Source organism: Rosa rugosa, chromosome 3, assembly GCF_958449725.1.
Source record: "Rosa rugosa chromosome 3, drRosRugo1.1, whole genome shotgun sequence".
NCBI classification, from domain to species: domain Eukaryota; kingdom Viridiplantae; phylum Streptophyta; class Magnoliopsida; order Rosales; family Rosaceae; genus Rosa; species Rosa rugosa.
This window is the reverse complement of record NC_084822.1, coordinates 56,932,609-56,958,920: the sequence shown is the minus strand read 5'-3', so window position 1 is coordinate 56,958,920 and position 26,312 is coordinate 56,932,609. Positions and strand designations below refer to the sequence as shown.

The following is a 26,312-nucleotide window of genomic DNA, read 5'->3' as shown; positions in this document are numbered from 1 at the left end:
TTCATGAGCGTAAATATTGAGCAAAATGATCATGCATATAAGAATCTTGTGTTTCATATCGAACTCATTTTTGAGGCATTTATCTTTGTAATGATTCTTAGTTGCTGTGGAGAATAAGGGATGAAGTTCAAGACACTTTCCAATAATTGTTGAAGAATACTTACCGTTGAATTACATAACGGATTGTCATTTTTAGTGTATTTGAAAAAAATTTGTCGAACATGTCTTATTCGAAATCTATTTTGATTGTGATATTGAGTGAGATATTGGAGAAAATTTAAGAATGATTTGTAGCTCGTATTTTTTGAGGCGGAGAACTTTTGGTCACTAATCACTCATTGGTTATCAAAATATGGAGAATTATGATCTTTTCTCAAATAAACCTTTGCATCATCCTCCACCTCATGTTATTCATATTGCTAGCAGTGATTAGATCGTTTGTGTCAGAAGTAATGTTTTTATTTTCATACACAAATGTAAAGAAAATTATTTTACATGTACATACATAAACAGGATTCATGATATTGTCTAAGTATGGAACTTTGGCTCATATTTGTTTGCTCTGATGGTTTTACTTTTATGGCCTACACTTACATCTCTAATTGTCTAAGTTTGAAACTTTTGACCTATATTTGTTTGCTCGGATGGTTCTAGTCGTATGTTCTTCACTTATAAGCAAAGGTGTTGTGGAAATTGAGTCCAAAATTCATGAAATTCATTTCAATTGAAGGAAAGCAACATGCATTTGCATACAATAAGCAAAACTCAAATGCAAACTAGCTAGACTGTATATATTATTCCGCATTATTTAGCTTCCAATTTGAAGCAGCATACATCCTTGATCTGTTTTATGAGCAAAGCATTTCCAAGCAGCAACAACAGCAAAGAGCAGCCAAACTGCAAGGATGTCAAGGAATGATTTAGTCAGTGTACAATTTCCTCTTCCCTTTTGGTTGTTTAAGCATCTGAGATCGATCTACCCAACAATTTGGTTTTGACAATAAATTTACACTCAACTACTACTGATTTACAAGTCTTTGGGACAGTAATTAATATGACAATAGATGGACAAGAGAAAGAAACTACCATCCTTCCATGCATCCAGTGGATTGCGATTGTTGTGGTGGTGGTGGTGGTTGTTGGACAATAACTTGAGGCTGAGGAGGCTGAGGATAGCCGGTTGATGGTGGTGGATATCCACCGTATCCAGGTGGAGGATAACCTACAGATCCATATGATTTTTTATCACTAGATTAAGAAAACACCAAACACAGAGAAAGAACAACAAAAACATAAAATTTGAAGGCCAAAACTAAGAAGACTCCTAAACAAACTGTATGGGAAGCTATAACATACCAGAACTCATATTTTTCGACTTGAATAGAGCAGATCGATTCAACTTATTTCTTCAAAGCAAGAGTACTAGCCTTATAGAATTGGTATAGAATTACTCAAATGTGATTGGTCCTATATATAGAATTGGTCCTATATATATAGCATGTACTTCAATTTTATGCCTTCTCATTCATGCATGTAATATGAACACATATGGTATTCCTTTAATTGTTTCAGAGAATTGCTGGATTCTGCTCTTTAATGTTTTCACACCGGAAAATTTGGTTATCCATATCTTCTCTTTACGTATATGTTTCCAATTACCTGCAAAAAGTTAAATTTTCCATTATTATAGAATCCCTTTGTGGCATTCTCACATCTCCAGATCCTATATTAGTAATTTGGCAGCTTTTACATTTGAGTCACGCATGATGATAAACATTAACATCTAAGACTAGATTTTCTTTATTGAAAAGGTGTCGAGTCAGGTTCAACAATGGAACGTCTGCATTATTCATTGTAAAAGTAGCATTGATGCATTAATATACCCCGAAGAGATGCAAAATATATATACCGGTTTATACGTATATCGTAAGCATGTAAGTTTATAAATCTACCAAGCGACGACACTTCTGATATCTCCATGAAAAGAAAATACTCAGCCATCTGTCCATAGGCTGGTGAACTCCACCACAGGCAGATACAGCTGGTTTAGAAACTCATGAAAACATCAGGTAAACTTGCGTCTATCAATTGCGTTCATGCCTAAACAACCAAGATCAGCAAAGAGATGTATACAGAAGATGAATAACAAGAAAGGCAAAATTGTTTTTATTCATTCCATTCATTCCAAGATCAGACATTCAGCATACACATCTTTTAACCACCAAAATTTTGAGCAAATTCTTCTTTCCATCACCGAATCACTATATATTGTAATTACAAATCCTATCCAAACCAATCAATCAATCACACATAAACTTTTCTGTAAAGACTTGAGTTGCTAGTTGGCAACAAAATCATGTACAATTTGGTATTAGAACAGTAGCATCAACACAGGCTTTCGTCCGAGTGCGGGACTATTCAGTAGAACAGTTCTCATGTGATTTAGAAGAGTCCCTGCGTGGGGCTATTGAGTAGGGAATTTGCAAGTTATCTAAAATTCCTCGCCCCTACAGTTATCAGATGACTTAAAGTTCCATCTTTTCTCCAATGAGCAGAGCCCGTGCATAGTCATTTACATGTATTGTCCTTCATATTTCTTACTCCTTTGAGATGAACCTTAATTTAGCGGGTGCCTGGAAATCATCATCCTCAAGATCACTGAAAGATATGTCTTCTTCATTTATCAAAGCAACAGCTGTTCCACTACACCCATATAATTCACCATCATCCTCTGGCCAGTCATCATTGTCATCGTCGTCATAGCTATTAACTAGTATCTCAGAGGACGGACCAACTGTCACATTCTTATCCTCAGTCCTAATGAAGGGCTTTTCTTCGATAACGGACTTATCAATGAATGGCATCTCATTACTCTCAACTGGGTGCTTCTCAGTCTCATCGGCTGTGGAAGGCATGGTTGATTCAAAAGGATACGTCTTATGAAGTGTATCCTCATAATGAGGAGTATGTGATGAGACCGGAGAGTAATCTTCATAATCTTCATGTATTGCATTTGAACTGTATTTTAAACGTGAAGTGCTTCTTCCAAACCATTCATGTTCTGACATTTTAGAAATTGATGTTGGAGTCTGACATTGTAGCTCTTGCATCCACATTGCTCTGGCTTCCATTACCTGCAAGATTTCACCAACAAAATGTTTTCTGCTTAAACTTGGGAAAAATCTCAAAAATTGTTCCAATGCTTTGGGAATCATCTTTCTAGTTATTCCTAACTTCCACAGGACACAAAATCAGATACATATATATGTATGTGTGTGTGAAAATTTGAATCCATCCAGAAATTCATAAAAAATGCAATTAAAAGAGTTCAAACAACTACATCAAATGCAAGGACTGATTGGCCTCTTCTAGTTTTCTGTCTCTTCAATAAACTTAGCAAGACCAACTGTAACCTACAGAATACTGAAGTTGAACTCTACCCAAGAATGAATACCCAATGTGTATGAATGAACATCTAGAACTATCAAAAGCCATCCCTGGAAAATCCCATAGAGCAGTTCAAGCAATTACTTGCACTCAATATCACCGATACTTTGTGTATATTTGATATACTCAAGCTTGGTCTTGCGTAAGAACAAACAAATGGAATCTGAAAGTCAAGGATTGGCATGAAGCAACAGTTTTGAACCAGCATTGAATTGAATCCTTTGATAAAGGGACACTGAAAGCATATACAAAAACGAAAAGCTTACCTGAGGTGTGGACAAAACCTCAGCATCCTGCTTGTTGAGCCTCGAATGCAGAAGAACAAAATAGACTTTCCAGAAGTAACTCTCGCTCATATGGCACGGACAAAGCTCGATTCTCAAAGCAGCTAATCTCGGCGCAAGATGTTCAATCATCATAGCATGCTCTTGCTGGGCATCAGACATTTCAAAATCTAGAATAAGAAATGTGCATAAATTAGGCACCAATTACAGAACTACATCACTCCAAAAAGGCACATCCTTGATCAAGCAAAACGAAAAACCTACAATCAATCCCAATGTAACAAATAATTCCACTTCAAAATTCGTTTACCCTGCACTAATGTCAACTTTCGCAACTATTATCAACTACATTATTCAAAACATACATTCAAGCTAATCCTTCTACAAATCTCGGCCCCTAAGCTAAACACAGCACACAATGTACTACCAAATAATAGAGCAGATGCAACACACCTAACATAAGATTTAGAACAAAAAAGAACATTCAAATTTGGAGATTAACAATCAATTGACCAAAGAATTAACAAGAAATGAGATGTACATTCACACATACCTCCCAAGTCTTCTTCTTCATCAAGAGGAAAGTCCAACCAGGTCTCTGGATGCATCGCGATGTTTCTAGCGAAGGCCAAGACCTCGTCAGTGACACCGACGGCGCACTCCTCCTCCTCCTCTTCATTGAACGCCATCGGCGATTGACCGGGTGGGTGATCGGCCGGCTCGGATCGATCGCAATCGGGCGGAGAAGCTAATCGATCAGAGGGCGGTGGTGGCGCAAGGAACGAGGCGACGCCCCAGAATTGGCGCGTTAGGGTTTGCTGGAATTCCGATAGGTCTTCTTTCACGCCACGCGTTTGGGCGTCTTCAACTGCTTCTGCATCCGATTGGATTTCGTTGTTGTCTTTGTCTTGGGGTTTGGTGGAGGCGGTGGGCGGGACGTCAGCTTCATTGTTGGTGTTGCGGTGGGGTACGACGTCGTCGTCGTGATCTTGGCCTTCGCCGTCGCCGTCGATACGGAGGGATTTAGAGAGCGAGTGGGCGAGCCATGACATTTTCAATTTTTTTTTTTTTTTTTTTTTGGTGTTGTTGGGATTTGGAGAGAAGAAAGTGAGGGATTCAAAATGGGGGTTTCAAAAAGTGTACGGGCGCAGTGAATCTACTGGTTTATGGACCAATCTGTCGAAGTTGGTGGAGCCTATCGACTCATGCCACCTGTGTATTCTACACACATAAAACAAAATTATTACACATTCAATCATACTCACCGTCCAGCACTACTCAGTGTTTTTAATTTTTAAATATAATTTTTTTTTTCCTTTTATTTGTGCGTTATGTTCATATACTTTTCACTTCTTCGAGCTCGGTTCATGTGGTATTTTAGTGACTTTTTCACTTTATTGTTATATGTAACTCGTAATTATGTGATCGGCTCATTTTCTTATGTAAATTACTAAATTGTAAAATTCTAGCTCAACAAGGTATGATCATTATGTGATTTGCTCATTTCCCCACTATCATTCATTTATATGTATCAAGAAATTTTCTTTAAATTTAAGCTAAGCTACTTGATGAAATTGATTCTAATTTCTAAGATTACAGGGGGCCAAAGCGAAGTGAAGAAATGGAGTTCATTGAGCCAATACGTACGTTCAAATTTTCATGAATTTTTTTGTGGTAAATAATCTGAAAAATATTCAGCCTAAAAAAATACGGGGAAAACTATATAGTTTTTTTTTATAAGAAAAATAATTTTTCATAAAAGCAAAATTTATGAGCAGTGGCCTACTTCCCAAGGTCGGGCCCTGCATTTGGGTACTTTGATTTTATAGCAGTTAATCTCATTTTGGCCCAAAGTTATTGGGCCTGAATAAGATTGAAATTTAGTAATTTGAAAGCGGGAAAGTTTTGAGCTCATGAGCTTTATACTTTGGGCGAATGTACAGCCCATGTTACTGGGCTCACTCATGTTCTATCCTACTATAGAATAGTTGTGCATTACATTGAGCCCATGAAGCTGAAAATGTGAATCCCTAAAACGATGAGAAAATGTTTCATTCTTTACATACTAGGGTTTCGGTTTTGATACCGAAATGATAGTTTATGTTACAATCACATGATACCTGCTTCATAAGAGGGTCAGTGATGGTTTTTAGTACATTGATTAATATAACAAAGCGTGACATAATAGCAACAGTTTTGATGGATCAATACCAATACGTAGAAAGAGTCCCTACAACTTAGCTATTGTACCATTTTCAAGGAACAACTACGTCGTTTTACCCGAACCCTAGCGAAAACATCGAAATTTATGTTGTTTTTTAAAACAAGTAGACCCTAATTCCATTCAAAGATGCCATGGTTGCTAATGCCACCAAAGAATTTTTTGGTCCTTGTCCTCTCTCCTTTTCAGGTAGACAAGGTTTCAATGATCTCTTTTTTTTTTTTGTTTTTTTTTTTTTGGGTACAAATCTCTCTTTTCATTGCTTTGGGAGCCATCCATGTGCTTATGTGCGCCCATTCGTGACAACAAAAGTGGATATGAGGGCCCTTAAGCTTCAAAGTAATACATAATTTTCTTTTATTAACGTATCACACAAAAATAGAAAATAAAAATCATTGAAACTTTGGGAATCCAAAAAGCACAAGGCAAATCTGGTTCATGAATGGAGGTTGATGATTAATTGATGGGATAAGACTTAATTTTTCAGTTCAAGGTTGTATAGACTATAGACCCAAGAGTAATTATATACATCACCACTATTTGAACTAGTGACATAAATCTACATATTTGAACTAGTGATATAAATTTACTCTTTGTAAGTGGTAAATTCTGAGTTTGGAAACAACCTGTCATGATTTCGACTTGAGAATAACCTTTTGTGTAGGGTTGGTTATCTATGAACCATGATTGTGCTGCAATTTCCTTGCCTGATGTAAAGTTTTTAAGTCCAGTCCGTTCTTCTCTTTTTGATCAGTATTCATTATGAACAAAGAAACTCTGTTTCCCCTCACAGCTTTTGTCCAGAAATAGTAAAACATTGTACTACACTACACCACCAGTCAATGTAGGTCTTAAAAGAAAGACTAACTAAACAAGCAAACCCATCTTTCTCAGCTAGTCATCTCTGAAAAGACATAATGCAAATCAGCCTATACAGTAGCCATCATTAATAGGAGCTAACATTTCTAACCAATTAACTGAATGTGCCAACTCTACAATGGAGAAAATTTCCAATTAAAGAAAAGAAGAAGCTCTACAATGGTGGAGAGACTGATGGAATACACAACACTGCAAAGTGCCAGCTTATACAGTGGAATCGTAACAATGAAAATTGCAATAGAGTGCCCAGTTTATCCATCCACATTATGAAATTATGATTCTTTTCTGGTGGTGGAAACAATTGTTCCAATACAATCAAAGATTTCTAGTATACACAAGGAAGAGGGGTACCTCAGAAACACCAATTGGCTTTTAGTCTTGAATTTTCTTGGATCCCATAAGCTCTTTGGCTTCTTTATCCATTGGGACAAAGTAAAATTGTGAGAATGAAGTATATCAACAAAGTGCCAGTGCACCGATTTTTTTGCTTCATTGTATTGTTCTAGTAAGCTTACACTTGGAAATGAATGTAGTAGTGGTGTAATTTAGACTACACAACTTCAAGAGCCCAGCAGCCCTTTGCTTCAGTGTAGGATTGCATCCACTCTGAATCACGAGAAGCAGTTTAGCTGCTAGACCTGCTTCAACTGCAACGGAAGCACATTCGTCTGGGGCGAGCTTGCAAACAGCCCACAAGATTGACAATGCAAGCTGCGTACATGTCTCCGAAACCTTCATCAACAGTCCAACCACACTTGGGATTGTCTTGGCGCAACATCTCAAAGCCTCTCTTCCTTCTTGAAGAGTAGACAAAACTTCTAGGATATGAAGCGCTAGCTCCAAACACTCGTGATTCAAGCTCGGCAAGAGCTCAACCACCTGAGGAACTGTCCCAACACTCACAACCGAGCTCCTGACTGACTCGTGTGAACAAATTGTCTTCAACAAACTCAGTCCAGGCAACACCCCTTTCGAGTGCCTCTTATCTTTCACTAGCCTCAACAATCCAACCACAAGACTCAAACTCGAGGCAATTTCTGACTCCAAATCCTTGCCCTCCATCAAAACATCAATCAATTTCGTACAATTGATCTTGGTCTCAATCGACCCCTCATTCAACATATCAACCATTAACGAAATCTTTGCGGGTTGCATCAGACTCGTCTTGGACTCAGAACTGAGGTCCAAATGCACGAGGGTCCCAATTGCTTCGGACCCAACAGCGTGCGAAGTAAAAGGACCCAATAAAGAAGAAATCAAAGCAATACCTCCATTGTCCACCACTGTGTTCTTAGCCGAAGAGTGAGCCGTCACTACCTGCCTCAGCTCCTTGAGAGCTTGAACTCTAGCTTGGCCTTTCACCTTCTTCAATGTCTCCAAAATTTCCAAAGCCCTCCCCTGCACATCCTCAGACCTCTTCTTCATGGCCGAGTACTTCTGCGAAAACCAGCTGTGAATAAGCTGGTGCAGGGTCTTGTTGGGCGTGACCGAGTCGTCCCAAAGCTCCTGCATTGTTGTGGGGCAAGTATAGTGCCCCAAGTTAAACCATTTGAGAATGTTGGATCTCTCATACGTCTGACCCGTGCAAAGCGTCACAGGGTCTTGCATTGGCTCCAATGAGATTGGGCAAATGAACACCGAGGGAATCTCAATGGACTCCAGCTCTTCTATCATCTTCTTCAGATCCAACTTCTCCGCCGCAACGCCGCCGCAAACTAACCCACCTCCGCCGCAAACTAACCCACCTCCGCCGCCCAGAATCCCATCTTTCACAGCAGTCTCCAGATCTAGAACTTGCCCACCACCGCCCACATCAAACTTGAGATCCCCAACCCTTCTCGGACCAGGCGGCTGATACATCGGCATTTTTTTAGCTACGTGAATGGAGCAAACAGAGAAGACCGAAACCCCCTTACACACCCAAAAACAGAAATTCTAGTTGAGCTGCAAGAGCAATGAGTCCCATAAGGATTGGAGGAAAAAGAGAGAAGCTTTTGCTTTCTGTTACTCTCTTTGACAATCACAAGCAACAAAGACCATGAAATTGGTTATCTTTTCTCACACTCTTTTGCTTTATCCGCTGCCTCTCTCTCTCTCTCTCTCTCTCTCTTTATTTTCTTTTTTTTCCACGGTCAAAAAAGGCCCACCCTTGTTCTACTTCTCCACCACCACTGCTACCACTACCTCCATCGCCATCATCACCAAATCAAAGCCCATAATGAAGTTGCAATCTTCTTCTCCAATACCAAAGCACCCCCCCCCCCCCCCTCTCTCACTTCCTCTTCAAGCTCACCCAAAAAGTTCGAAATCATACACACCCCCCAGATCGGGGAGAGAGAGAGAGAGAGAAAAAGATAAACGCAATCGAATCAAAAGCAACCAAAAGGTCGAAACTTAACTCATACCACCCACCCAAGAAACTTAGATGAACAAAGACATGTGAGGGTGAGAGTGGTCAGAGAACCATACCCATCTGAGTTAAGAAGAAAGAAGAGGGCAGAGGAAAAGCACAAGGACTAGACTAATCTTCTCTCCAGTCTCTCCTCTCTCACTCTGTGCTGGTCTTCTTGTGGGGGCAGGTGACGGAAACCCCAAAAACAAAACAAAAAATTGTTTAATATTAATTGGGTGAATAAATCGGAGAGTTGTGACCGGTTATAGCCAGCGGTGGCCAGTTCAAAAATCTTGTGCAGTGGGACTGTGCACCACACGTGCAGACTGTGCAGTCATACAGGGGACCTTTTTTTTCTTTTCTTTTTTGGGTTTTCTTGGAATCATAAATTTTCTGACGCTGGAAAAAAATTTATTTCATGGGGATTTTGTATTTTGGTCTTATAAATAAAGGGCAGATTCCAGAGAGGCAGAGATAATTAAGAATTATTATGCAACCAATGCCAGGTTATGCTAAAGGCTGCTTTTGACTGAATTTATTTTTTGGAGCGTACCATTTACTTATCTTTGACTGAAATTTATATGAGATCTCAAGATGGTAGGAGAATAGAAATTCCTTTGAGTAATGGGAATATTCGTAGCCAAAATAAATCTTAAATTTGTGAGCGGAACGGAATGGGACCTTAGCATAAGAATTCTTTCATTTACCTATTTAACAAATAGTAATTCTAAAAATCAATCAATGTAAAGTTCACTTAGCGTAATATTAGAATTGTTTAGTGTAACAGTGTAATCTTAAAATTTTAATAAAATAAATCTCGAACCTTAATAGCAAGGCCGGATCTAAAATGAGACATATAAGAGAGTCATTTTAAGTCTGGTGTCTTGTTGAGGCCTAATTTTCTTTTTCTAAGAGTATTTTGATGAAATTATTGATTGCATAAATGTAACTCTTAAATGAAAAATAATACTAGCGTAATTGGCAAATTGCATTCCTTCTGCTACAAAAGAGAAAAATAATAAAATCTTGTGAAAATGAAACTTAAATGGCAAACCATTTCGTTTCACTTTCCGAATTGTTGAAGAATTAAGTAATATTTGGTTTTTTTTTTTTTTATACCAAGTAATATTTGGTTTTGTGTGAGAAAATATCTAAATAGGAGTGAAGACGCAATTCGATATGACTTGACTTGGAGACGCAACCTCAGTCAATATTCAAAAGGGGGAAAATGATGTCGCCAATGCAATCCAATGCAAAAGTGCACGAAATTGCATGTGGGATGTGGCAATCCACTTTGCACGTTCTTCTTCCCACTCGGTCCAACATTTTTTTCTCGTCCTCCCAACTAATTAAATTATTAACAAGAGCATAAGCTTCCAAGCATAATGACATTAGCTACAATTTGATACTAGTCTCTGTCGTCTTTTCATTCTTTCTTAGTTCATTGTCTTAAAAAAATTTCCATTAGGAACGTAGTTTTCGAAAATGACATTATAATACTAGACTTCAAACACATTCTATAGATGTGGATAATTACATGTGAAGTTATTCCACATAATGTGAAAAAAATTTCTGCACATATTTTGTTTTTGATTTTTTTTGTTAAATTTCTTTTATTTGTGAATTGACCATTTTGTCTTTCTTAAATATTTCAGTTCAAATATTTTTTAATAGTTGAGGGATATTTTAGTAAAATTTTTCTGTTTTGGCTGATAAACTCTTTTTTTTTAAATAATAATATAAATTAGATTATTAATCGATTAAAAATCGATCTTTCACTCGTTTCATCTTCATTGACGAAAATTGTTCTATGCACTGGCGCTTAGCGACTCAATACCTAATAAGTCTCTGTCCTTTCACTATTAACTCTCAACCTACATACTTGTTAGTTGAGTTGTACCTATCGATGATTCTAGGAATATAGTGATCAATCGATGAAGACTAAGTCCATAACCCTTAAACTATATATTTAAAATTTTATAAAATGATGCGAGATAAATGTTTTACTCGAATTATTTTATATACGAATAGAGACACTGTTAAGAGATCAACCGAAGACTTACCCACCTAAGAGATCAAGTTACCTAACGAATTACTAATGCAAAAATTAAAATTGCAATCAAAACAAGTAAAAAATCAGTTTGCGAACGGCGAACCTCTTCATCTTATTTACTCATAAGACAACTGAAATTAAATTTTCTTCTCTGACTTTATCAATGTATCAAATGTATCGATTGCCGACCTTACGATTAGAGGTCGACCAAAGACCGAGACCAAAGAATACTACATGGGTGATCATGGATATGCATCATTGTATTGGTACGTACGGGTCACGGGTGAGTGGGTAACTTGGAAAACCCAAGCTGTCATAGAGGTGGATGCAGTTGGAGAGAAACCCACTATTCCACTACAGCAATAGCACTGTTCCATTATGTTATGCTATGTTATGTCACACCACCCACCAGTGTGTGAGTGAGGAAAGAGTCTGGTCTTCCTTCTTGGGTTAATTATTAGTCAAATCCCTACTTCCCAAGTTCTCACTTTGAGATTCTCTTTTTTGTAATTTTAATTAATTAATTTAATTAGTTAATGAAAAATTCTTCTATACATTATGCACTATATGAATTAACATATCTAACAGATCTCAGCCGTTGATATTTTAATTTTTTTTTAATAACAAAAAAATATACTTAATATTATTTAACCGTGTTTATTTATTATATTTTTTTGTGAAAATTAAACGTCTATTTCTATTGATGTAAGTGCAAGTCGATACAGTTAATACTCTCTCTTAATTAGTCTATATTATTTTTTGAGAATAAAGGGCTTATACGACTACCCTCAAGCCTTGATTAATGAAACTGAATACAAATGGGGGACGCTGAGCCTAAATCCCTGATTACAATAAGCATCTAGAGAACGTCCCGAAATAATATTAGGAGTCTCTACAAAATACATGTATTATAACAAGCACCAATTAGCAAAGAGTGCACTACTGGCTACTCCATTTGCTTTGACATAGCGGTGACATACCGGAAAGATAAATCGATTATAACGAAGCATAATTACTAAAATCTCAGCTTTCCCACTATGTTGCCGCTGGAAAATAATTCCGACGACACTTAGTTTCATTCTGCCACTAGCGAGGCGACGATCAATCTATATTATTTTTAAGAGAAGAGGGTATGTTTAGCCAAAATTTAAAATTTTAACATAAATGACCCTAGAAAATTAATAAACTTTGAGAATTAATTAAATCAGAAGGGTAATTAAGACATTTATAAAATATATTTTTATTAAAAAAATAAATAATAAAAGTATCCACAACCCACTTTTCTCTGCAATAACAAACTCTTTATTTATTTATTTATTTATTTTAAAAAATAATAATAACTTACAGAGAAATGGCTGAAATGCTAGTTTAATTAATTAGATGCAAGGAGAGATAAAGTGTTTGAGACGCACGGTTCTAATTGCGTCATCAGAGACCGAGACCGAGAATTAAAAAGAAACAAACAAAAGTGGTCAAACCGGTAACCGGAAAGGCCAATATTGCCCGATCCAGGAGTTTAAAAATTAAAAATGTTACGAATCTTAGACCCAAAAATCGGAATGGTCAAACTTCCGAGCTGGACTTGTGGGGACCTCTCTTTGTGAAAGCCACGCTCTAGGTGGGTCCTCCCCCACGGACTTCCCAGTCTTCCCCGTCTTTAAACAGTTAAACTAGCACCACTTTACTCTTTTGCCCCTCACAAATCACCATCTCAAATCTAAATCAAGCGGTTACCTTATTAAATCATGGGTCACAGTATCTTAGGGCCTATCGCGTTAGTTTGTCGAATTGGGCCTCATGTTGTGTTTCATTAGTTTACTAAGTAGGACACGTGTGTAATAAGTGAAAATTACATAACTGTATTATTCTGATATTTCATTAAATAGTTTGTTAAAAAAATTTAGTAGAATATTTTTTAATGATTTAATTAAATTTTTAATTTTATTATATTAATTTATATTTATCTATACTATTATTAAGAGAAGAGACTTTGAGAATATCTTGGGGAAGGTTTCTATCTGTATCTGGAGAGCATGTCATAACGTGCTACCAACAAGAGAGAGTTTAAGTAAGAAGGGCTATACTGGTGATATGGGTTGTCTGCTTTGCTCACACCAGGTAGAGAGTGTTGGACATGTGCTATGTGGTTGTCATACTGCGCAGGAAATCCTTGCAGCTCCTCCTTTCTCTATTTAGATTCCCTCCTTTTATTTTCAAGGAATGGTTACTGGAACAGGCATCCAGTCTCTCATCTGAAATTTTTTCTAAGCTGCTAATGATCCTTTGGGGGCTTTGGAAGAATAGAAATGATAAATTGTGGAATGATAATGTTAAACAAGCACCAGTAATTGTTGCTTGTACAATTGTACTATGGCTTGGTATGAAGAGTTTCTTCAAGCTAATAGAAGCATGACACTGGTAACCTGCAAGAAGACAAAAGCTAATGCATCCTGGTCCCCTTCCATGGTTGGTATGTTGTGTTTGAATGTTGATGGTGCTTATGTTTTTTCATTACATCATGGAGGCATTGAAGGTGTTCTGCGTAATGAGAAAGGTGAGTTTATTGCTGGTTTTGCTTATAGGGTGCCTAATGTGTCTTCTGCTTATCATACTGAGTTGCTTGCTATTAAATCTGGGTTAGAGATCATCCAGGCACTTGGTATAACAAATGTTGCTTTAATGAGTGATTGTTTAGAGGCTGTGACAGCAGACGACCAAGATTTTTCTCCTTTGGGAATTATTGTTGAAGAAATTAGAGGTTTGTTGGGTGAATTGCATTCTATAGGTGTTCATCATACTTATAGAATTGCTAACCATGTTGCTCATAGATTAGCAGGTTTTGGTTTTGATTCTGACATTCATATGGATTGGTTTTTTCAAGCTCCAGAGTCTGTTATGGATGCCCTACAGTACGATTGTAATCGTATAAATCATTAATACAATTTCATCTTTACTTCAAAAAAAAAAAAAAGGTTTTGTTAGCCAAAATTAAAAATTTTGACAAATTTAACCCTGAAAGATTAAAAAACTTTGAAAATAAATTAAATCACAAGGGTAAATATGACAATTATAAAATGAATTTTCATTTCAAAAATTAAAAAGAAATTATCCCATAACCCCACTTTTCTCTCCCACTATTTTCTCTATGCAATAACTGTTTTATTTCATTTATTTTTTTAATTTTCTTTAAAATACACATGCTCCTGCATCTTCATTTTTGTTTAATAAGATGTGTAAAACACGGAAAATAATTTAAAAATTGTGTTTAGTAAATATATAATACTTTTAGCTTCGAAGTATGAAAAATTTAACGGATTCCTTTCAAAAATACAAAAACATATTTTTGAGAAAAAACGTTTACTCATGTATTATGCAGAAAATTACTAACAAATGTTCTGACCAAGTGAAAGAGACATATCACGGAATATTTACTCAATTTAATTGAAGTTCGAACTGATTTAATTAAGAATTAATCTCCATCCTCATATCCTCTTATACAAAATATATTTTCATTTTGGATCATCATGTATATCTGATTCGATAATTTTTACAAAAATAATTTCATCCAATGAAGAATTTATTGAAAGTAAGCATTACAGTTTGTATGAAATGTTTCTTTTGTGCTTTTGCAGCACTGGTTAGCAAGTTAGTTCATTGCACATTTACATGCTCAACAAACATGAACTGAGAATTAATTCCAGAGATTTCTCTAACCACTTCACCAAGTGCACCATCATCTTTGAGTATCGCGGTATGAGTCACCCCAGGAACTCTAATCGTTTTCAGAGTTTGATTTTCCGCATTGGACCACAGTGATTCATGTCCTAACAAGCTCAACATGTTCACAGTTCCATCTCCATCCCCGTAAACAATCTCCGGTTGCTCATCAAAGCCTCTTTTGTCATAGAACAAAGTCTCTGCTGTCCTCACACCGGTCCCAATAACACAAGTAAGAGGCACCCCAGGAGCTTCAAGCTGATCCATCAAGACCAAAATGCGCGTTTTGAAGGGATGAATTCCTTCGGGAAATCCAATGTCATTGAGGAATTGGGGAATGTTTTGAGCTGAATATGTAGCATCTGGGGTGATCACTATTGGTTTTTTGCTCCTGAATAATCTAGGATTAGGCATTAGCCATAAGTTGCTTTCTGAGCTCCTCTGCTCTTCTCTTACGAGCAATGGATTCACCAGTGGCACTCCTAGTGTGTTCCCTGAAGCAAAGGTGAGCATTTCGTCCACAGTCCCACCCCACGGTGCTGAGAGTGCAACAAAGTGTTTGATGAACTTTTGGCGCCATGAGGGCTTGTTTCGATTCAGAAGTTGGAGAGCAAAGAGGCCTCCTAAGCTGTGCGAGACAAGTATCACCGGCTTTCCTCCATTAGAATTGCTGGCCTTTTCGACCAAGTCTTTTAGGTCTTTCAGGAACTTAGAACCAACATGGGATGGGTGGTCTTTAGGTGCTAAACCATATCGAAAATCGTATGGAGCTCCGAACATGGTTTTGCCATCGACATAGCCAATATTCTCCAATGATTCCACTAGGGGTGCCATGTATGTTGTGATCTTCCTATATATGTAGGTACCATTAGTAAGGAACGAAGTCATGCATAGTAAGGCCTAATATCAGATTACTCTCAATTTTAATCATACATTCAAATAAAATTCTAAACCAGCAATTAATCTAACTCAATTTACAATCCGACAACATAACATATAAATTATCTTATCAAAATCAATCGAGTCACGATTACGTATGAAAACTTACCTGAGATTGGGGTCAAGGAACAGAAGGGACTGAATGGACCCGAAGTGGGGGACTCTGGTTTCAACCCCAGGGGCATTGTGGTAATCATCTTTATCCTGGTCGTAATAGAGCGTCATCCTCTGAGCAAAGCAAGTAGTGAACGGAGCTAACAGAACAGTCGGGTCGAACCACAGCCTGAACCAACCCTCCTTGTCCCTCTCAATCGGGTACCAACGGTTGCATACCAAACTACTGGGCTTGTAATCGGGGGTTAGTCTCGCTTCCAACTGATTCCCGCCATTTCCAGGTATTAGGATCACAGGGTGGAGGTTGCTAACTGCTTGGCACGTGTACATCATCACAGCCATCGAAACCAGTAATCCTAGCTGCTTCTTCATTTGCTTCTGCTCTTCGTCTTTGACAGTGTTCTGGGCTTGTCTTTGTGAACTATTTTGGCCGCGTTACTTCCCATCTTCTTCTTCTTCTTCAATCGGATTATACAGTAGGCAGAGACCTGCGGACTAGAAAGTAGTGGTGCAGAACGAGATACGTATTCTACTAATGGATAATAATAATTTTATCACAAACTGTGACAGTTCACATGGCCCAACACTGCAGATATTGGGCCTTCAGGTCTAGTCTTCACATATAAATTAGTCTTTGGGCCTTTCTATTTTCTCAACTCTTTTGGCAGTTGGCATTTTTATAAGCATTTTTATTTTTAATTCTTGAAAAATTAGCTGGTAGTATTAGTATTAGTGAATTGGTCCGCACATAATATTTACACTTACGGAATATAAAGCAATAATAGAGTGAATCAAATCCTCGTATTAAAATGGAACTGCATGTTATCGACTCTTCGTTATGCCAATTGGGCCACCTCCTTAATAGAATATTGAACTTCTGGGTTAAGTGAGTGAAAAAAAAAAGTTAAATGACTTGGGAACCAAGCCCAATTGTTATGAAGCTCAAACTTAGGTGCCCATTCTTGTTAGAGCATCTCCAATATAGATGTTAAAATTTTTGGTGTAAATTTGAATTTAACAGATGACATGTGTCTTTTGCTATACTCGCACTCTAACCCATAGGTCAAAATATATTTATTTTTTATTATTATTACAAAATATTTTATTTAAAACAAAACCGCCTTTGTTCTCTCTATTTTCTTCTCCTTCTTATGTTTCTCTTCATCTTTTGCTACTTTTTCAGATGCCCATATCAACATATTAGAATATGTCTAAGCAACCGTATCAACATAACTCAACCACAAGTAACCCAGATTCCAACATTGCAAACACATTGCGATCTCAATATTGTGATCGACCATCGCAACACTATTATGGTCTGATTGGTCTGGACTTTGATTTGATCGGATTTGCTTCAATACAATTCGTCAATTTTTCTTTCTGACTCCAGCTCTCTAACTCTCGTCCTCGTTTTTTCTCCAAAGTTGAATGAAAATTTAATTTTAGGTTTGACATGAATGATTCATGAAGGTTCGGTTAGGAAAGTTTGGATATTGTAGGAAGAAATAGAGAGACGAGACAAACTGAAGGTCTCCCGTGAATGGCTCTAGTTTAGGTAGGATGAAAATGAGAAGAAAAGAAAAGAGGGAGAATGAGAGAAACAATTACGCGCCCGAAAAACTCTCTCTCTAAACTGACCGTTCTACCATCACTGACTTGCTGGCCGCTTGGCCAATTACGGCGACCTGGTGGCGAATCCTGTCTTTACCTTCACCGCCCTTCCACTGGGGAGTGGCGGTGATGACTCGAATTTACAATCTCAGCGAAAAAGAACTCAACTTGGCGATGAACTCTGTGCAGATTTGCAGGCAATTCGAATGGAGGATTCTACTCCGATTACCACAGACCCTCATGCTCCAGTTTCAGGAGTGAGTTATGCGAACAAATTGAAAAGCCCGATAAGTCAATTTCATAAGGTTATGACAGAGAATTTTGTTCTGGAGGATGATGATTGTCAATACTCAATGGGTGAACGTGGGCCAAATGTTTCTTTCTCAAGGAAGGTTCATGATAAACTAGATTATAATTGGAGATGTGCAGTTATTGTGAAATTAATGGGAAAACCAACTCTACTAACCCTTTCAAGTTTATGCTAGATGGGTTAAGGAGGAAATGGAAACTGAGAGGGGGGGTGGCAGTTAATTGATATCCCTAATGATTATTTCATAGTGAAATTCAATCTCGAGGAAGATATGAACCATGTTTTGTGTGGGGGTCCTTGGATTTTGGCTGGGCAAACACTAGTGATTCAAAGATGGAGACCAGATTTCAACCCTCTCACAGATACAATTAACCGCATGGCACTTTGGGTGAGAATCTTGGGATTACGAGTGAAGTACTTCAAAGAGTATACAATTGCTAAGATTGGCAAAATTCTGGGAAATGTTGTAAAGGTGGATCAGCTGACTTTAGCCCAGGCTAGGGGTAAGTTTGCTAGAGTTTGTGTCGAGGTAGACCTGAATAAACCCTTGAGACCCTTTGTTGAAGTTGAATCTGAGGCCTTTGGAGTGGTCTATGAGGGTGTCTCCATGATTTGCTTTGGTTGTGGCCGCTATGGTCATGTCAAGGATAAATGTCCTTCTGTTATCCCTTTGCAAAAGATTGAGACACAAAATCCAAATCTAAAACCTACTGATGGAAGGGAAGTTCACAATGGTGGTGACGATTTCGTTCCTAATGCCGATACCGAAATGGTAAGTGACATGAAGAAGAACGTTAACGACTCTGATGATATTGTCAATGGAGAATGTAGTGCCGTTAAGTCTGATGATATGGGACCTTGGATGTTAATGACATATAAAAGTAGAAAAAAGAATGGTCCTGCTACTGTGAAGAAAAACCAAAACTCAGGTTCAAGATTCAGTGTGCTTCAAGATGATCCTGATGCGGTGGATAATGAAACTAATGGTGACAGGCAAAGTAATGTACATGCTCAGACTTCAACCATTGTCAAACTATGGCAAAATTTCCAGGATAAAGCTGCCAAATTAAATTGTCCAAAAGCCACAACGAGTGCTGATGTTGTGAACGAACAGATAAGTGGAAAGGAGAAAGTAACTCAGGGAGCGGCTAATCAAATTTATAATGTTGGAGCTTATAGGAAACCGATTCGATAAGTCGCTAATAGGAGTAAGAAGAATTTAGATTCTGGTGCTTGTATCTCAAAAGCCGCTGTCTATTACCAGAGAAAAAAAAGAAGCGACACAAAGCAGACTTGTGAGAATAATAATTTCAAGATTAATATGCATGATCTGCCTCCGTTATCAAGTGTTTGTAATGTTGGATTCTCTGCTTCAACCAGTACACAAGCAACTTTTGGTCACTGCCCACCTGAGGAGGATAAGCTGAAACTTTCAGCATGTAATGTTTCATCCTCCCATCCTGATAAGGTTAGTGACTGTGTTGATCAAATTATAATGCAAAATGCTGCAATATGTAATGAAGAGACAACTACTGTTGTCAACTCCTCTCCTAGTGGGGAGGAGGTCACTATGACATGTTAGGGTTACCTTCCCCCTCCACTGTGTTTATAATGTTTAAAATCATTTCTTGGAATGTGCGTGGTGCTGGATGGAAGAAGTTCAAGTCAGCTATTGCTGACCTTATCCAAATGCAAAAGATAGATATTCTTATAATCTGTGAACCTAGAGTACAATTCTCTAAGGTTCAAAATTTCTTAAGAAAACTTGGGTTTCCTGATGCTGAAGTTGTAGAGGCAGCTGGGTTCTCTGGAGGTATTTGGATTCTTTATGACAGAAACAAGATTGATATTGAATTTGTAGATAGCAATATGCAATCTCTGTCAGTTAAGGTAACTGGGTTGAGCCACCAAAATTGGTTGCTCACTGCTGTTTATGCTAACCCCTGCTTTACGGTCAGACAAAATTTATGGAGATATCTTAGTCACATTAACAGTAACTTGCAATTACCGTGGCTAGTCATTGGTGATTTCAATGAACTGCTGAGTTGTGACGATAAAAATGGGGGCGCTTTAGTGGGAAGATTTGGAGGACTAAGAAGCTGGGTTCATGATGCTGCAATGATTGATATGGGATACATGGGTACTGCCTATACTTGGACTAACAAAAGAGTTAAAGAGAGATTAGATAGGGGATTTTGTAATGGAGATTGGAGAATGTTATTTCCTGATGCTTTGATACACCACCTTCCCAGGCTGAAATCGGACCACTGCCCAATTCTTGTTCAATCTCATTCTAACAGTGATGCTCATGGGGTAAATAAGCCATTTCGATTTCATGCTATGTGGTTTAACCATGCTAATTATGCTGATTTCGTGCAGAATTTTTGGGAGTCTAACGATGAGAACATCATTGAGAAAATTCAATCTCTTGGGGTCGCTCTACAAGATTGGAATGACAATGTCTTTGGGAACATCTTTAGAAGAAAGAGGAGATTACTTGCTAGACTTAGCGGAGTTCAGAAGGCTCTGGACACCAGAAGCAACCCATACCTTTTCAAGTTGGAAGAGGAGCTAATAAAGGACTATGAGCTGTTAAGGGACCAAGAAGCTATGTATTGGCAACAGAAAGCAAGAGTTAAATGGCTGAAGGAGGGTGATAAAAACTCTAAATTTTTTCATCTTACTACTCTGTTAAGACGAAGAAGAAACAAGATTGAAGGATTACTAGATGAGCAAGGCAACTTATGTTCTGAAGCTGTGACGATGAGAACTATTGCCACGAAGTTCTTTGAAGCTCTCTTTACTCTTCAAGAGCCTAAGGATTCCAGGTTTGTCATTCCTTACCTATTTCCTCAACTTTCTAATAGGGACATTTCTTGGATGCAGAGAGATATTTCAAATGTTGAAATTAAAGCTGCTATGTTTAGTATCGGTAGCCTTAAAGCCCCAGGAGGTGATGGCTACCCATCGATTTTTTACCAGAAGCATTGGGATTTATGTGAAAATGAAGTTTGTCATTTTATTCAGTCAATCTTTGCTTCAAGAGTGATTCCCCCTGGTCTGAACCATACCTTAATTACTCTTGTCCCTAAAGTAGCTAGTCCTAGAGAAATGTCTCTGTTTAGACCAATAAGTTTATGCAACACTTTATATAAGGTTGTTTCAAAAATTTTGGTGTCTAGAATCAGACCTATGTTACAAAAGCTTGTAAGTCCTAACCAGGTTAGCTTTGTTCCTGGAAGACATATTGCTGACAATATTGTCATAGCTCAAGAAGTGTTACATAAGTTCAAAAACTCTAAGGGCAGGAAATGTTTTTTTCAGCTGGAAAATTGACCTATCCAAGGCCTATGATAGATTAAATTGGAGTTTCATTGAACATGTCCTTCATGAGGCTCAGTTCCCCTATCATTTGGTGAAACTTATCATGGAATGTGTTACTTCCACCAGCTTCCAAGTGTGTGTTAATGGAGAACTTTCGACTACTTTTAAGGCTGGAAGAGGTATAAGGCAGGGTGATCCTCTCTCCCCTTACTTATTTGTTCTTTGTATGGAAAAGCTTTCACACCTCATTAATAGTGCTATTGAAATTGGGGAATGGAAGCCAGTCAAAGCTTCTGGATCTGGTCCCCACATTTCACATCTCTTTTTTGCAGATGACCTCATACTCTTTGCTGAAGCCACTGATCATCAAGCAAGGATTTTGAAGCAATGCTTGGAAGTGTTTTGTAATTTATCTGGACAAACAATAAATTTTGATAAGTCCCTGATTTTCTACTCCCCTAATGTGAGTAATGCTTTAGCTGCAGATATTAGCAGGTTATGTGGATCAACTCTTACAAAAGACATGGGAAAGTATCTTGGTATGCCTCTTGTTCATGCAAGGATTACTAAACACACATATGCAGGTATTGTCGATAAAGTCCAAGGTAGACTAGCTGGCTGGAAATGCAAAACCCTTAGTCTTGCTGGAAGGTTAACTTTGATCCAAGCTGTCACTTCCTCTATACCTATTTATGCAATGCAAACTACAAAATTGCCTATCTCTATTTGTTCTTCATTGGACAAATTAAATAGGGATTTTCTGTGGGGTGACTGCAATGGGAAGAAAAAGATCCATCTTGCCCGATGGGATATGATCTGCAAACCAAAGGATCTTGGTGGTGTTGGCATTAAATCTTCTATCCATATGAATCAGGCAATGCTTGCCAGGGCAAGTTGGAGGATGATTCAAGGTGAAAGTGGCTTGTGGAGTACGGTGCTGCAGCAAAAATACTTGAAACATGGAACTCTTTTGGAAGAAAATTATAAGAGACCTTCTCGTTGCTCTAGTACTTGGAAAAGTCTTCTCTTTGGAGCTGAATTATTGAAAAAAAGGAATAATTTGGAGAATTGGGCAGGGCACTTCCATTAAGTTTTGGACTGATAGATGGTTACAAAATGGCCCCCTACTCAACTGTGCAAGAATCACTGAGAATATTGATCTCAACATTTCTGTCAAGGATTGTTGGTCTAATGGAGGGTGGAATGTCAGTTTTCTGGAGCAACACTTTGATGAGAATACTATTAGCAGAATTTTAAGCATGCCTGTGGGACTTGTAGGTGGTGGAGAGGATAAAATTATCTGGAGTGGAACTTCTAATGGCCGTTTCTCAGTGAAATCTGCATACTTATCCTTATTTGCTGATGAGAACTATGAATTTGCTTGGAAATTCCTATGGAGAATGTGTCTGCCTCCAAAATTAAAAATATTTTTGTGGCTGATTATTCAAGGTAAACTCCTCACTAATGCTGAAAGGATGAAGAGAAGGCTCACAAGTGATAATTCTTGTCCTATATGTCATACTCATTATGAATCCTTATTGCACTTGCTAAGAGATTGCCCTAGAGTAAACAAAATTTGGCAGGAGATCAACTGTTTTGACAGTATTAGAAGAGCTATGCAAATTGATTGGGCAGGATGGCTAGCTGCTAATGGTTATTGCACAATGAAGTGTTACGGCAGAATGAATTGGAATGTCCTATTTACCTTCACTTGTTGGTATATTTGGAAATGGAGGAATAAAAATATTTTTGAAGAAGGATTTCAATTCCCTATTAACCCAGTTAAGGTCATTATGGATAGTGCCACCGAATGGTATCTTGCTCAGGAAAAGAAGAATACAAGGACCGACCAGACTACTGTGGCTTTGAAGTGGCTTAAACCTGGTAATGGGTGGGTCAAATTGAATGTCGATGGTGCTAGAGCTAAGTTAAATGGAAAAATAGGAGCTGGAGGGGTTCTTAGAGATCAGCATGGTAACTGGATACATGGATTTGCTGCTCATATTGGGCAAGGTCAGGTTTTGGAAGCCGAGACATGGGGCATGTTACTGGGTTTACAAATGGCTGCTAATCTTGGGGTGGACAAAGTGGTCGTAGAATGTAATTCTGAAGTGTTGGTTAGTCTGATGAATAATGGAGTTGATGATCTGCATCCTTTAAAGACAGTTATCAACTTTTGTCTACACCTACAAAGTAGCTTCTCCGAGTGTGTGATAAGCCACGTGTTTCGAGAAGTTAATACGGTTGCGGATGGCCTTTCAAGATGCAATCTATCTGCTGAGATTGGTGCTATCTACTTTGAGCAACCTCCTCCACAGGTTACTAACCTTGTGTTAGATGACTTGTGTGAAGTCCTTAGATATAGGAAAGTTGCAACAACCATTGGCTGATTGTGTTTTATTGTTTCTTGTTTTTCCTTTGGGCCCTTTGGGTCCCATCTATCCAAAAAAAAAAAAAAAAAAGAAGAAAATGACATATGGCTGTCAAATTTGACAGATAAAACCAAAAACTGTCATCCACGGTACGTAAATTTGAAGAATGAGTTGGAGAGATTGAGAACTGTCATTTATATCTGTTGGACCTCTACGGTAGATTTTCACACTATTATTGGAGATGCTCTCACACCTTACAATCATGTTTTTTTCGATGGATGTTGAATGTGATTGGTGCGCAGTTATTTCTGAAGCATGCTTACAATTGGCGCACACCAAATTAAAACAATACCATGGCCGACCTCTTTGAATATGACCCTTATCTATATCTAGAGTTTCATGCATATCTTCTACATCTCCAAAATCCAAAGCTTAGTCAGATTCTATCCTTTTTTGCCCCTTGAAATTTTTCTTTTTGATCAATGTGTGTCAATCTTAGTAAACTCTAAACGTACTCTTTTCATGTTTAAGCAACAGATCGTCAATGAAAAACTTATCATTACGATCTTAAATTTTATCATTTGTGATCGATCAAAATTTAACTCGATGAAATATTTGGACGAATGAATATATTTTGTTAACATAATACAAGAATTTCTAATGTACTATTACTGAAATCAGTCAAAGCCACTGTTAAGAACACTAACTCGATCGTGGTTAATACAGTTGCAGAAATTGACTGATAAGTTGTTTTCATTAAAATTGATCCTTCTTTTTGTCTTATTAGACATATGCTTCTCATGGAGACAAGAAATAGGGCAGTAGTAGTAGTTGGTTTGAAATCCTGACCGTTCAAGCCACCAGATGACTCATCAAATGGATGATATCGACCGCCTGAACAAAAATAATTTCAAGTTAGATGTTGAAATTGAATACTTGTGCACCCTTATTATTAGTCCAGCTTAAACTTTGGTTTCAATCTTGGCCTACTTAATTAATAGATTTAATTAAGCTTAATTCTAGCACACCAGGTCACCTCTGTGTTGTTCTTATCTCTGTTGGCCTTTGTCTAATCCTGTGGGTTTTGAAAAGTCTAAAGCCACTCCCTAGTTGTTCATACTTCACTCAACCACGTTGTCTCTTGGTCACCCTATTCAAAACCATGTGTCATAAACATTTGAATTATATATAAAAAATTTATCCTTAAGTTATAGTCGCATTAGTTTATACTCAAATGTTCCAAAATTCATGATTTTCATGAGCTATATTATATCTATCAATCAGTTTCATTTCTATGCTACGTACTAAATTGATTAATTTAGGCTTATTATATTTACAAAAAAAATTAGTGAATGACGTTAAACATTGTATACAAAATTAGTAAACGATTGCATGTGATTATATTTTGTCGCATTGAAATTTTTTTTTATCATGTATACGTGTTAGTTATCTTTTTTCTTCATACGTTTTATTTTTAATAACAATTAAGATTTGTTATGCAAAAATATATAGTAACAATTCGGTGACTTGATTGAACGAACAAGCTAGTTATTAGTTTATCCTACACCCTAAAATAAATTATAAGACTATAAGAGTATTGTTTTCTCTTGTATGACCTTAAACTTGTTTCAACATGTATCACAATGCAAACGGGAAGGTTGCAGTTGGATAAGATAATCATAAATTATTGAGAATTTTTGAAACGATTGAATTTACAAATTTCATTGTTTGGTTCATTGGTTGTATGCCTCTTTTTTTTTAATGATATTGGTTGTACTTTCTTTTTGAGAATGAATGATATTGGTTGCACAACTTGTATCTATTTAAAATTTTGAATGTGTTATAAATTAAGCAAGTTTAAAACAAATTAAAATATTAAAAAAAATAAAACATTTATTTTCGAACTAATAAAGAAATAAAAAGAGACTAACTAAAGTGAGAAATTTGGGAAATTAATTCTTTTGTTTTTTTCTCACTGAAAAAATTCATAATTTTCAAATTAAGAATGTCAAATGAGATAATTCATGTAAGTTATAAATTTAATATTGATGTTGTAATTATGAATAGCGACCTAGCGCTCTGCTAGGGTTTGTGGAGCGGCTTATCTTTACGTTCGTCGCGTCCTACACCTTCTCCATTCATGGAGCTTTCTTCAGGCTTCAGCCTCGTCTTGTTTGTCTTCGTTGTGGTCGTGGGCACAGTGTGTGTTGAGGGGAATCTTGGTCCTGGTGTTGATTTATCGGAGAGCCAAGAGAGTGTTGGGTCGGCAGTGAAGGGTGGTAGAGGCTGTCAGGTGGAGTGGGATCCGAGCAGTATGGGATCCGGATTGTTGCAGTGGTCTGCGTCAGGCTTGGTGGCTGCGAGAGCGGGGATCCGTGGTTGTCAGTTCGCTGCTTTGGCGGCCGAGGATGATGAGATCAGAGGCGAATCTAGTCCTTCGTTGGTGGCGGAGGTCATTGATGGCGGACTGAGATTAGGTTTTGACGATGGTGGTAGAGTCCGACTTGATGGTGGTGGAAGGTGGGATCCGGGAGGGTCGGATCTCTTGCCTTTCTTTCATGGTCGTCTCAAAGGGCCGACTAATCTCGGCGAGGATGGTGGTATTTCGAGTGTGCTGTCGTCATCCAGAGGGGGTTTTCTTCGGCCAGA

General features: G+C 37.7%; 4 protein-coding genes and 1 long non-coding RNA gene across 5 annotated transcripts; 1 reads left to right on the top strand and 4 right to left on the bottom strand.

Annotated features, from left to right (window-relative positions):
- Positions 1-784: 784 nt before the first annotated feature.
- On the bottom strand, positions 785-1,462 carry LOC133738292 (uncharacterized). The gene is made up of 3 exons (XR_009860052.1): positions 1,357-1,462; positions 1,087-1,222; positions 785-897 (listed from the first exon to the last, which is right to left on the bottom strand). It is a non-coding gene; the product is annotated as an uncharacterized LOC133738292 (long non-coding RNA).
- A 679-nt stretch (positions 1,463-2,141) lies between these two features.
- On the bottom strand, positions 2,142-4,852 carry LOC133736971 (uncharacterized). The gene is made up of 3 exons (XM_062164593.1): positions 4,285-4,852; positions 3,714-3,901; positions 2,142-3,134 (listed from the first exon to the last, which is right to left on the bottom strand). Exons 1-3 carry the CDS (start codon positions 4,781-4,783, stop codon positions 2,598-2,600), a joined length of 1,224 nt encoding a protein of 407 aa, XP_062020577.1. The 5' UTR covers positions 4,784-4,852; the 3' UTR covers positions 2,142-2,597.
- A 2,073-nt stretch (positions 4,853-6,925) lies between these two features.
- On the bottom strand, positions 6,926-9,434 carry LOC133739074 (U-box domain-containing protein 30-like). The gene has a single exon (XM_062166788.1). It carries the CDS (start codon positions 8,695-8,697, stop codon positions 7,321-7,323), a length of 1,377 nt encoding a protein of 458 aa, XP_062022772.1. The 5' UTR covers positions 8,698-9,434; the 3' UTR covers positions 6,926-7,320.
- A 5,334-nt stretch (positions 9,435-14,768) lies between these two features.
- LOC133738288 (lecithin-cholesterol acyltransferase-like 1) lies at positions 14,769-16,554 on the bottom strand. Its single transcript, XM_062165798.1, has 2 exons — positions 16,042-16,554; positions 14,769-15,843 (listed from the first exon to the last, which is right to left on the bottom strand). The coding sequence occupies exons 1-2, from the start codon at positions 16,416-16,418 to the stop codon at positions 14,928-14,930; spliced, it is 1,293 nt and encodes a 430-aa protein (XP_062021782.1). The 5' UTR covers positions 16,419-16,554; the 3' UTR covers positions 14,769-14,927.
- A 2,734-nt stretch (positions 16,555-19,288) lies between these two features.
- Positions 19,289-23,681, top strand: LOC133737997 (uncharacterized). Its single transcript, XM_062165439.1, has 4 exons — positions 19,289-19,435; positions 19,522-20,976; positions 21,236-22,180; positions 22,368-23,681. The coding sequence occupies exons 1-4, from the start codon at positions 19,289-19,291 to the stop codon at positions 23,679-23,681; spliced, it is 3,861 nt and encodes a 1,286-aa protein (XP_062021423.1).
- The last annotated feature ends 2,631 nt before the right edge of the window (positions 23,682-26,312 follow it).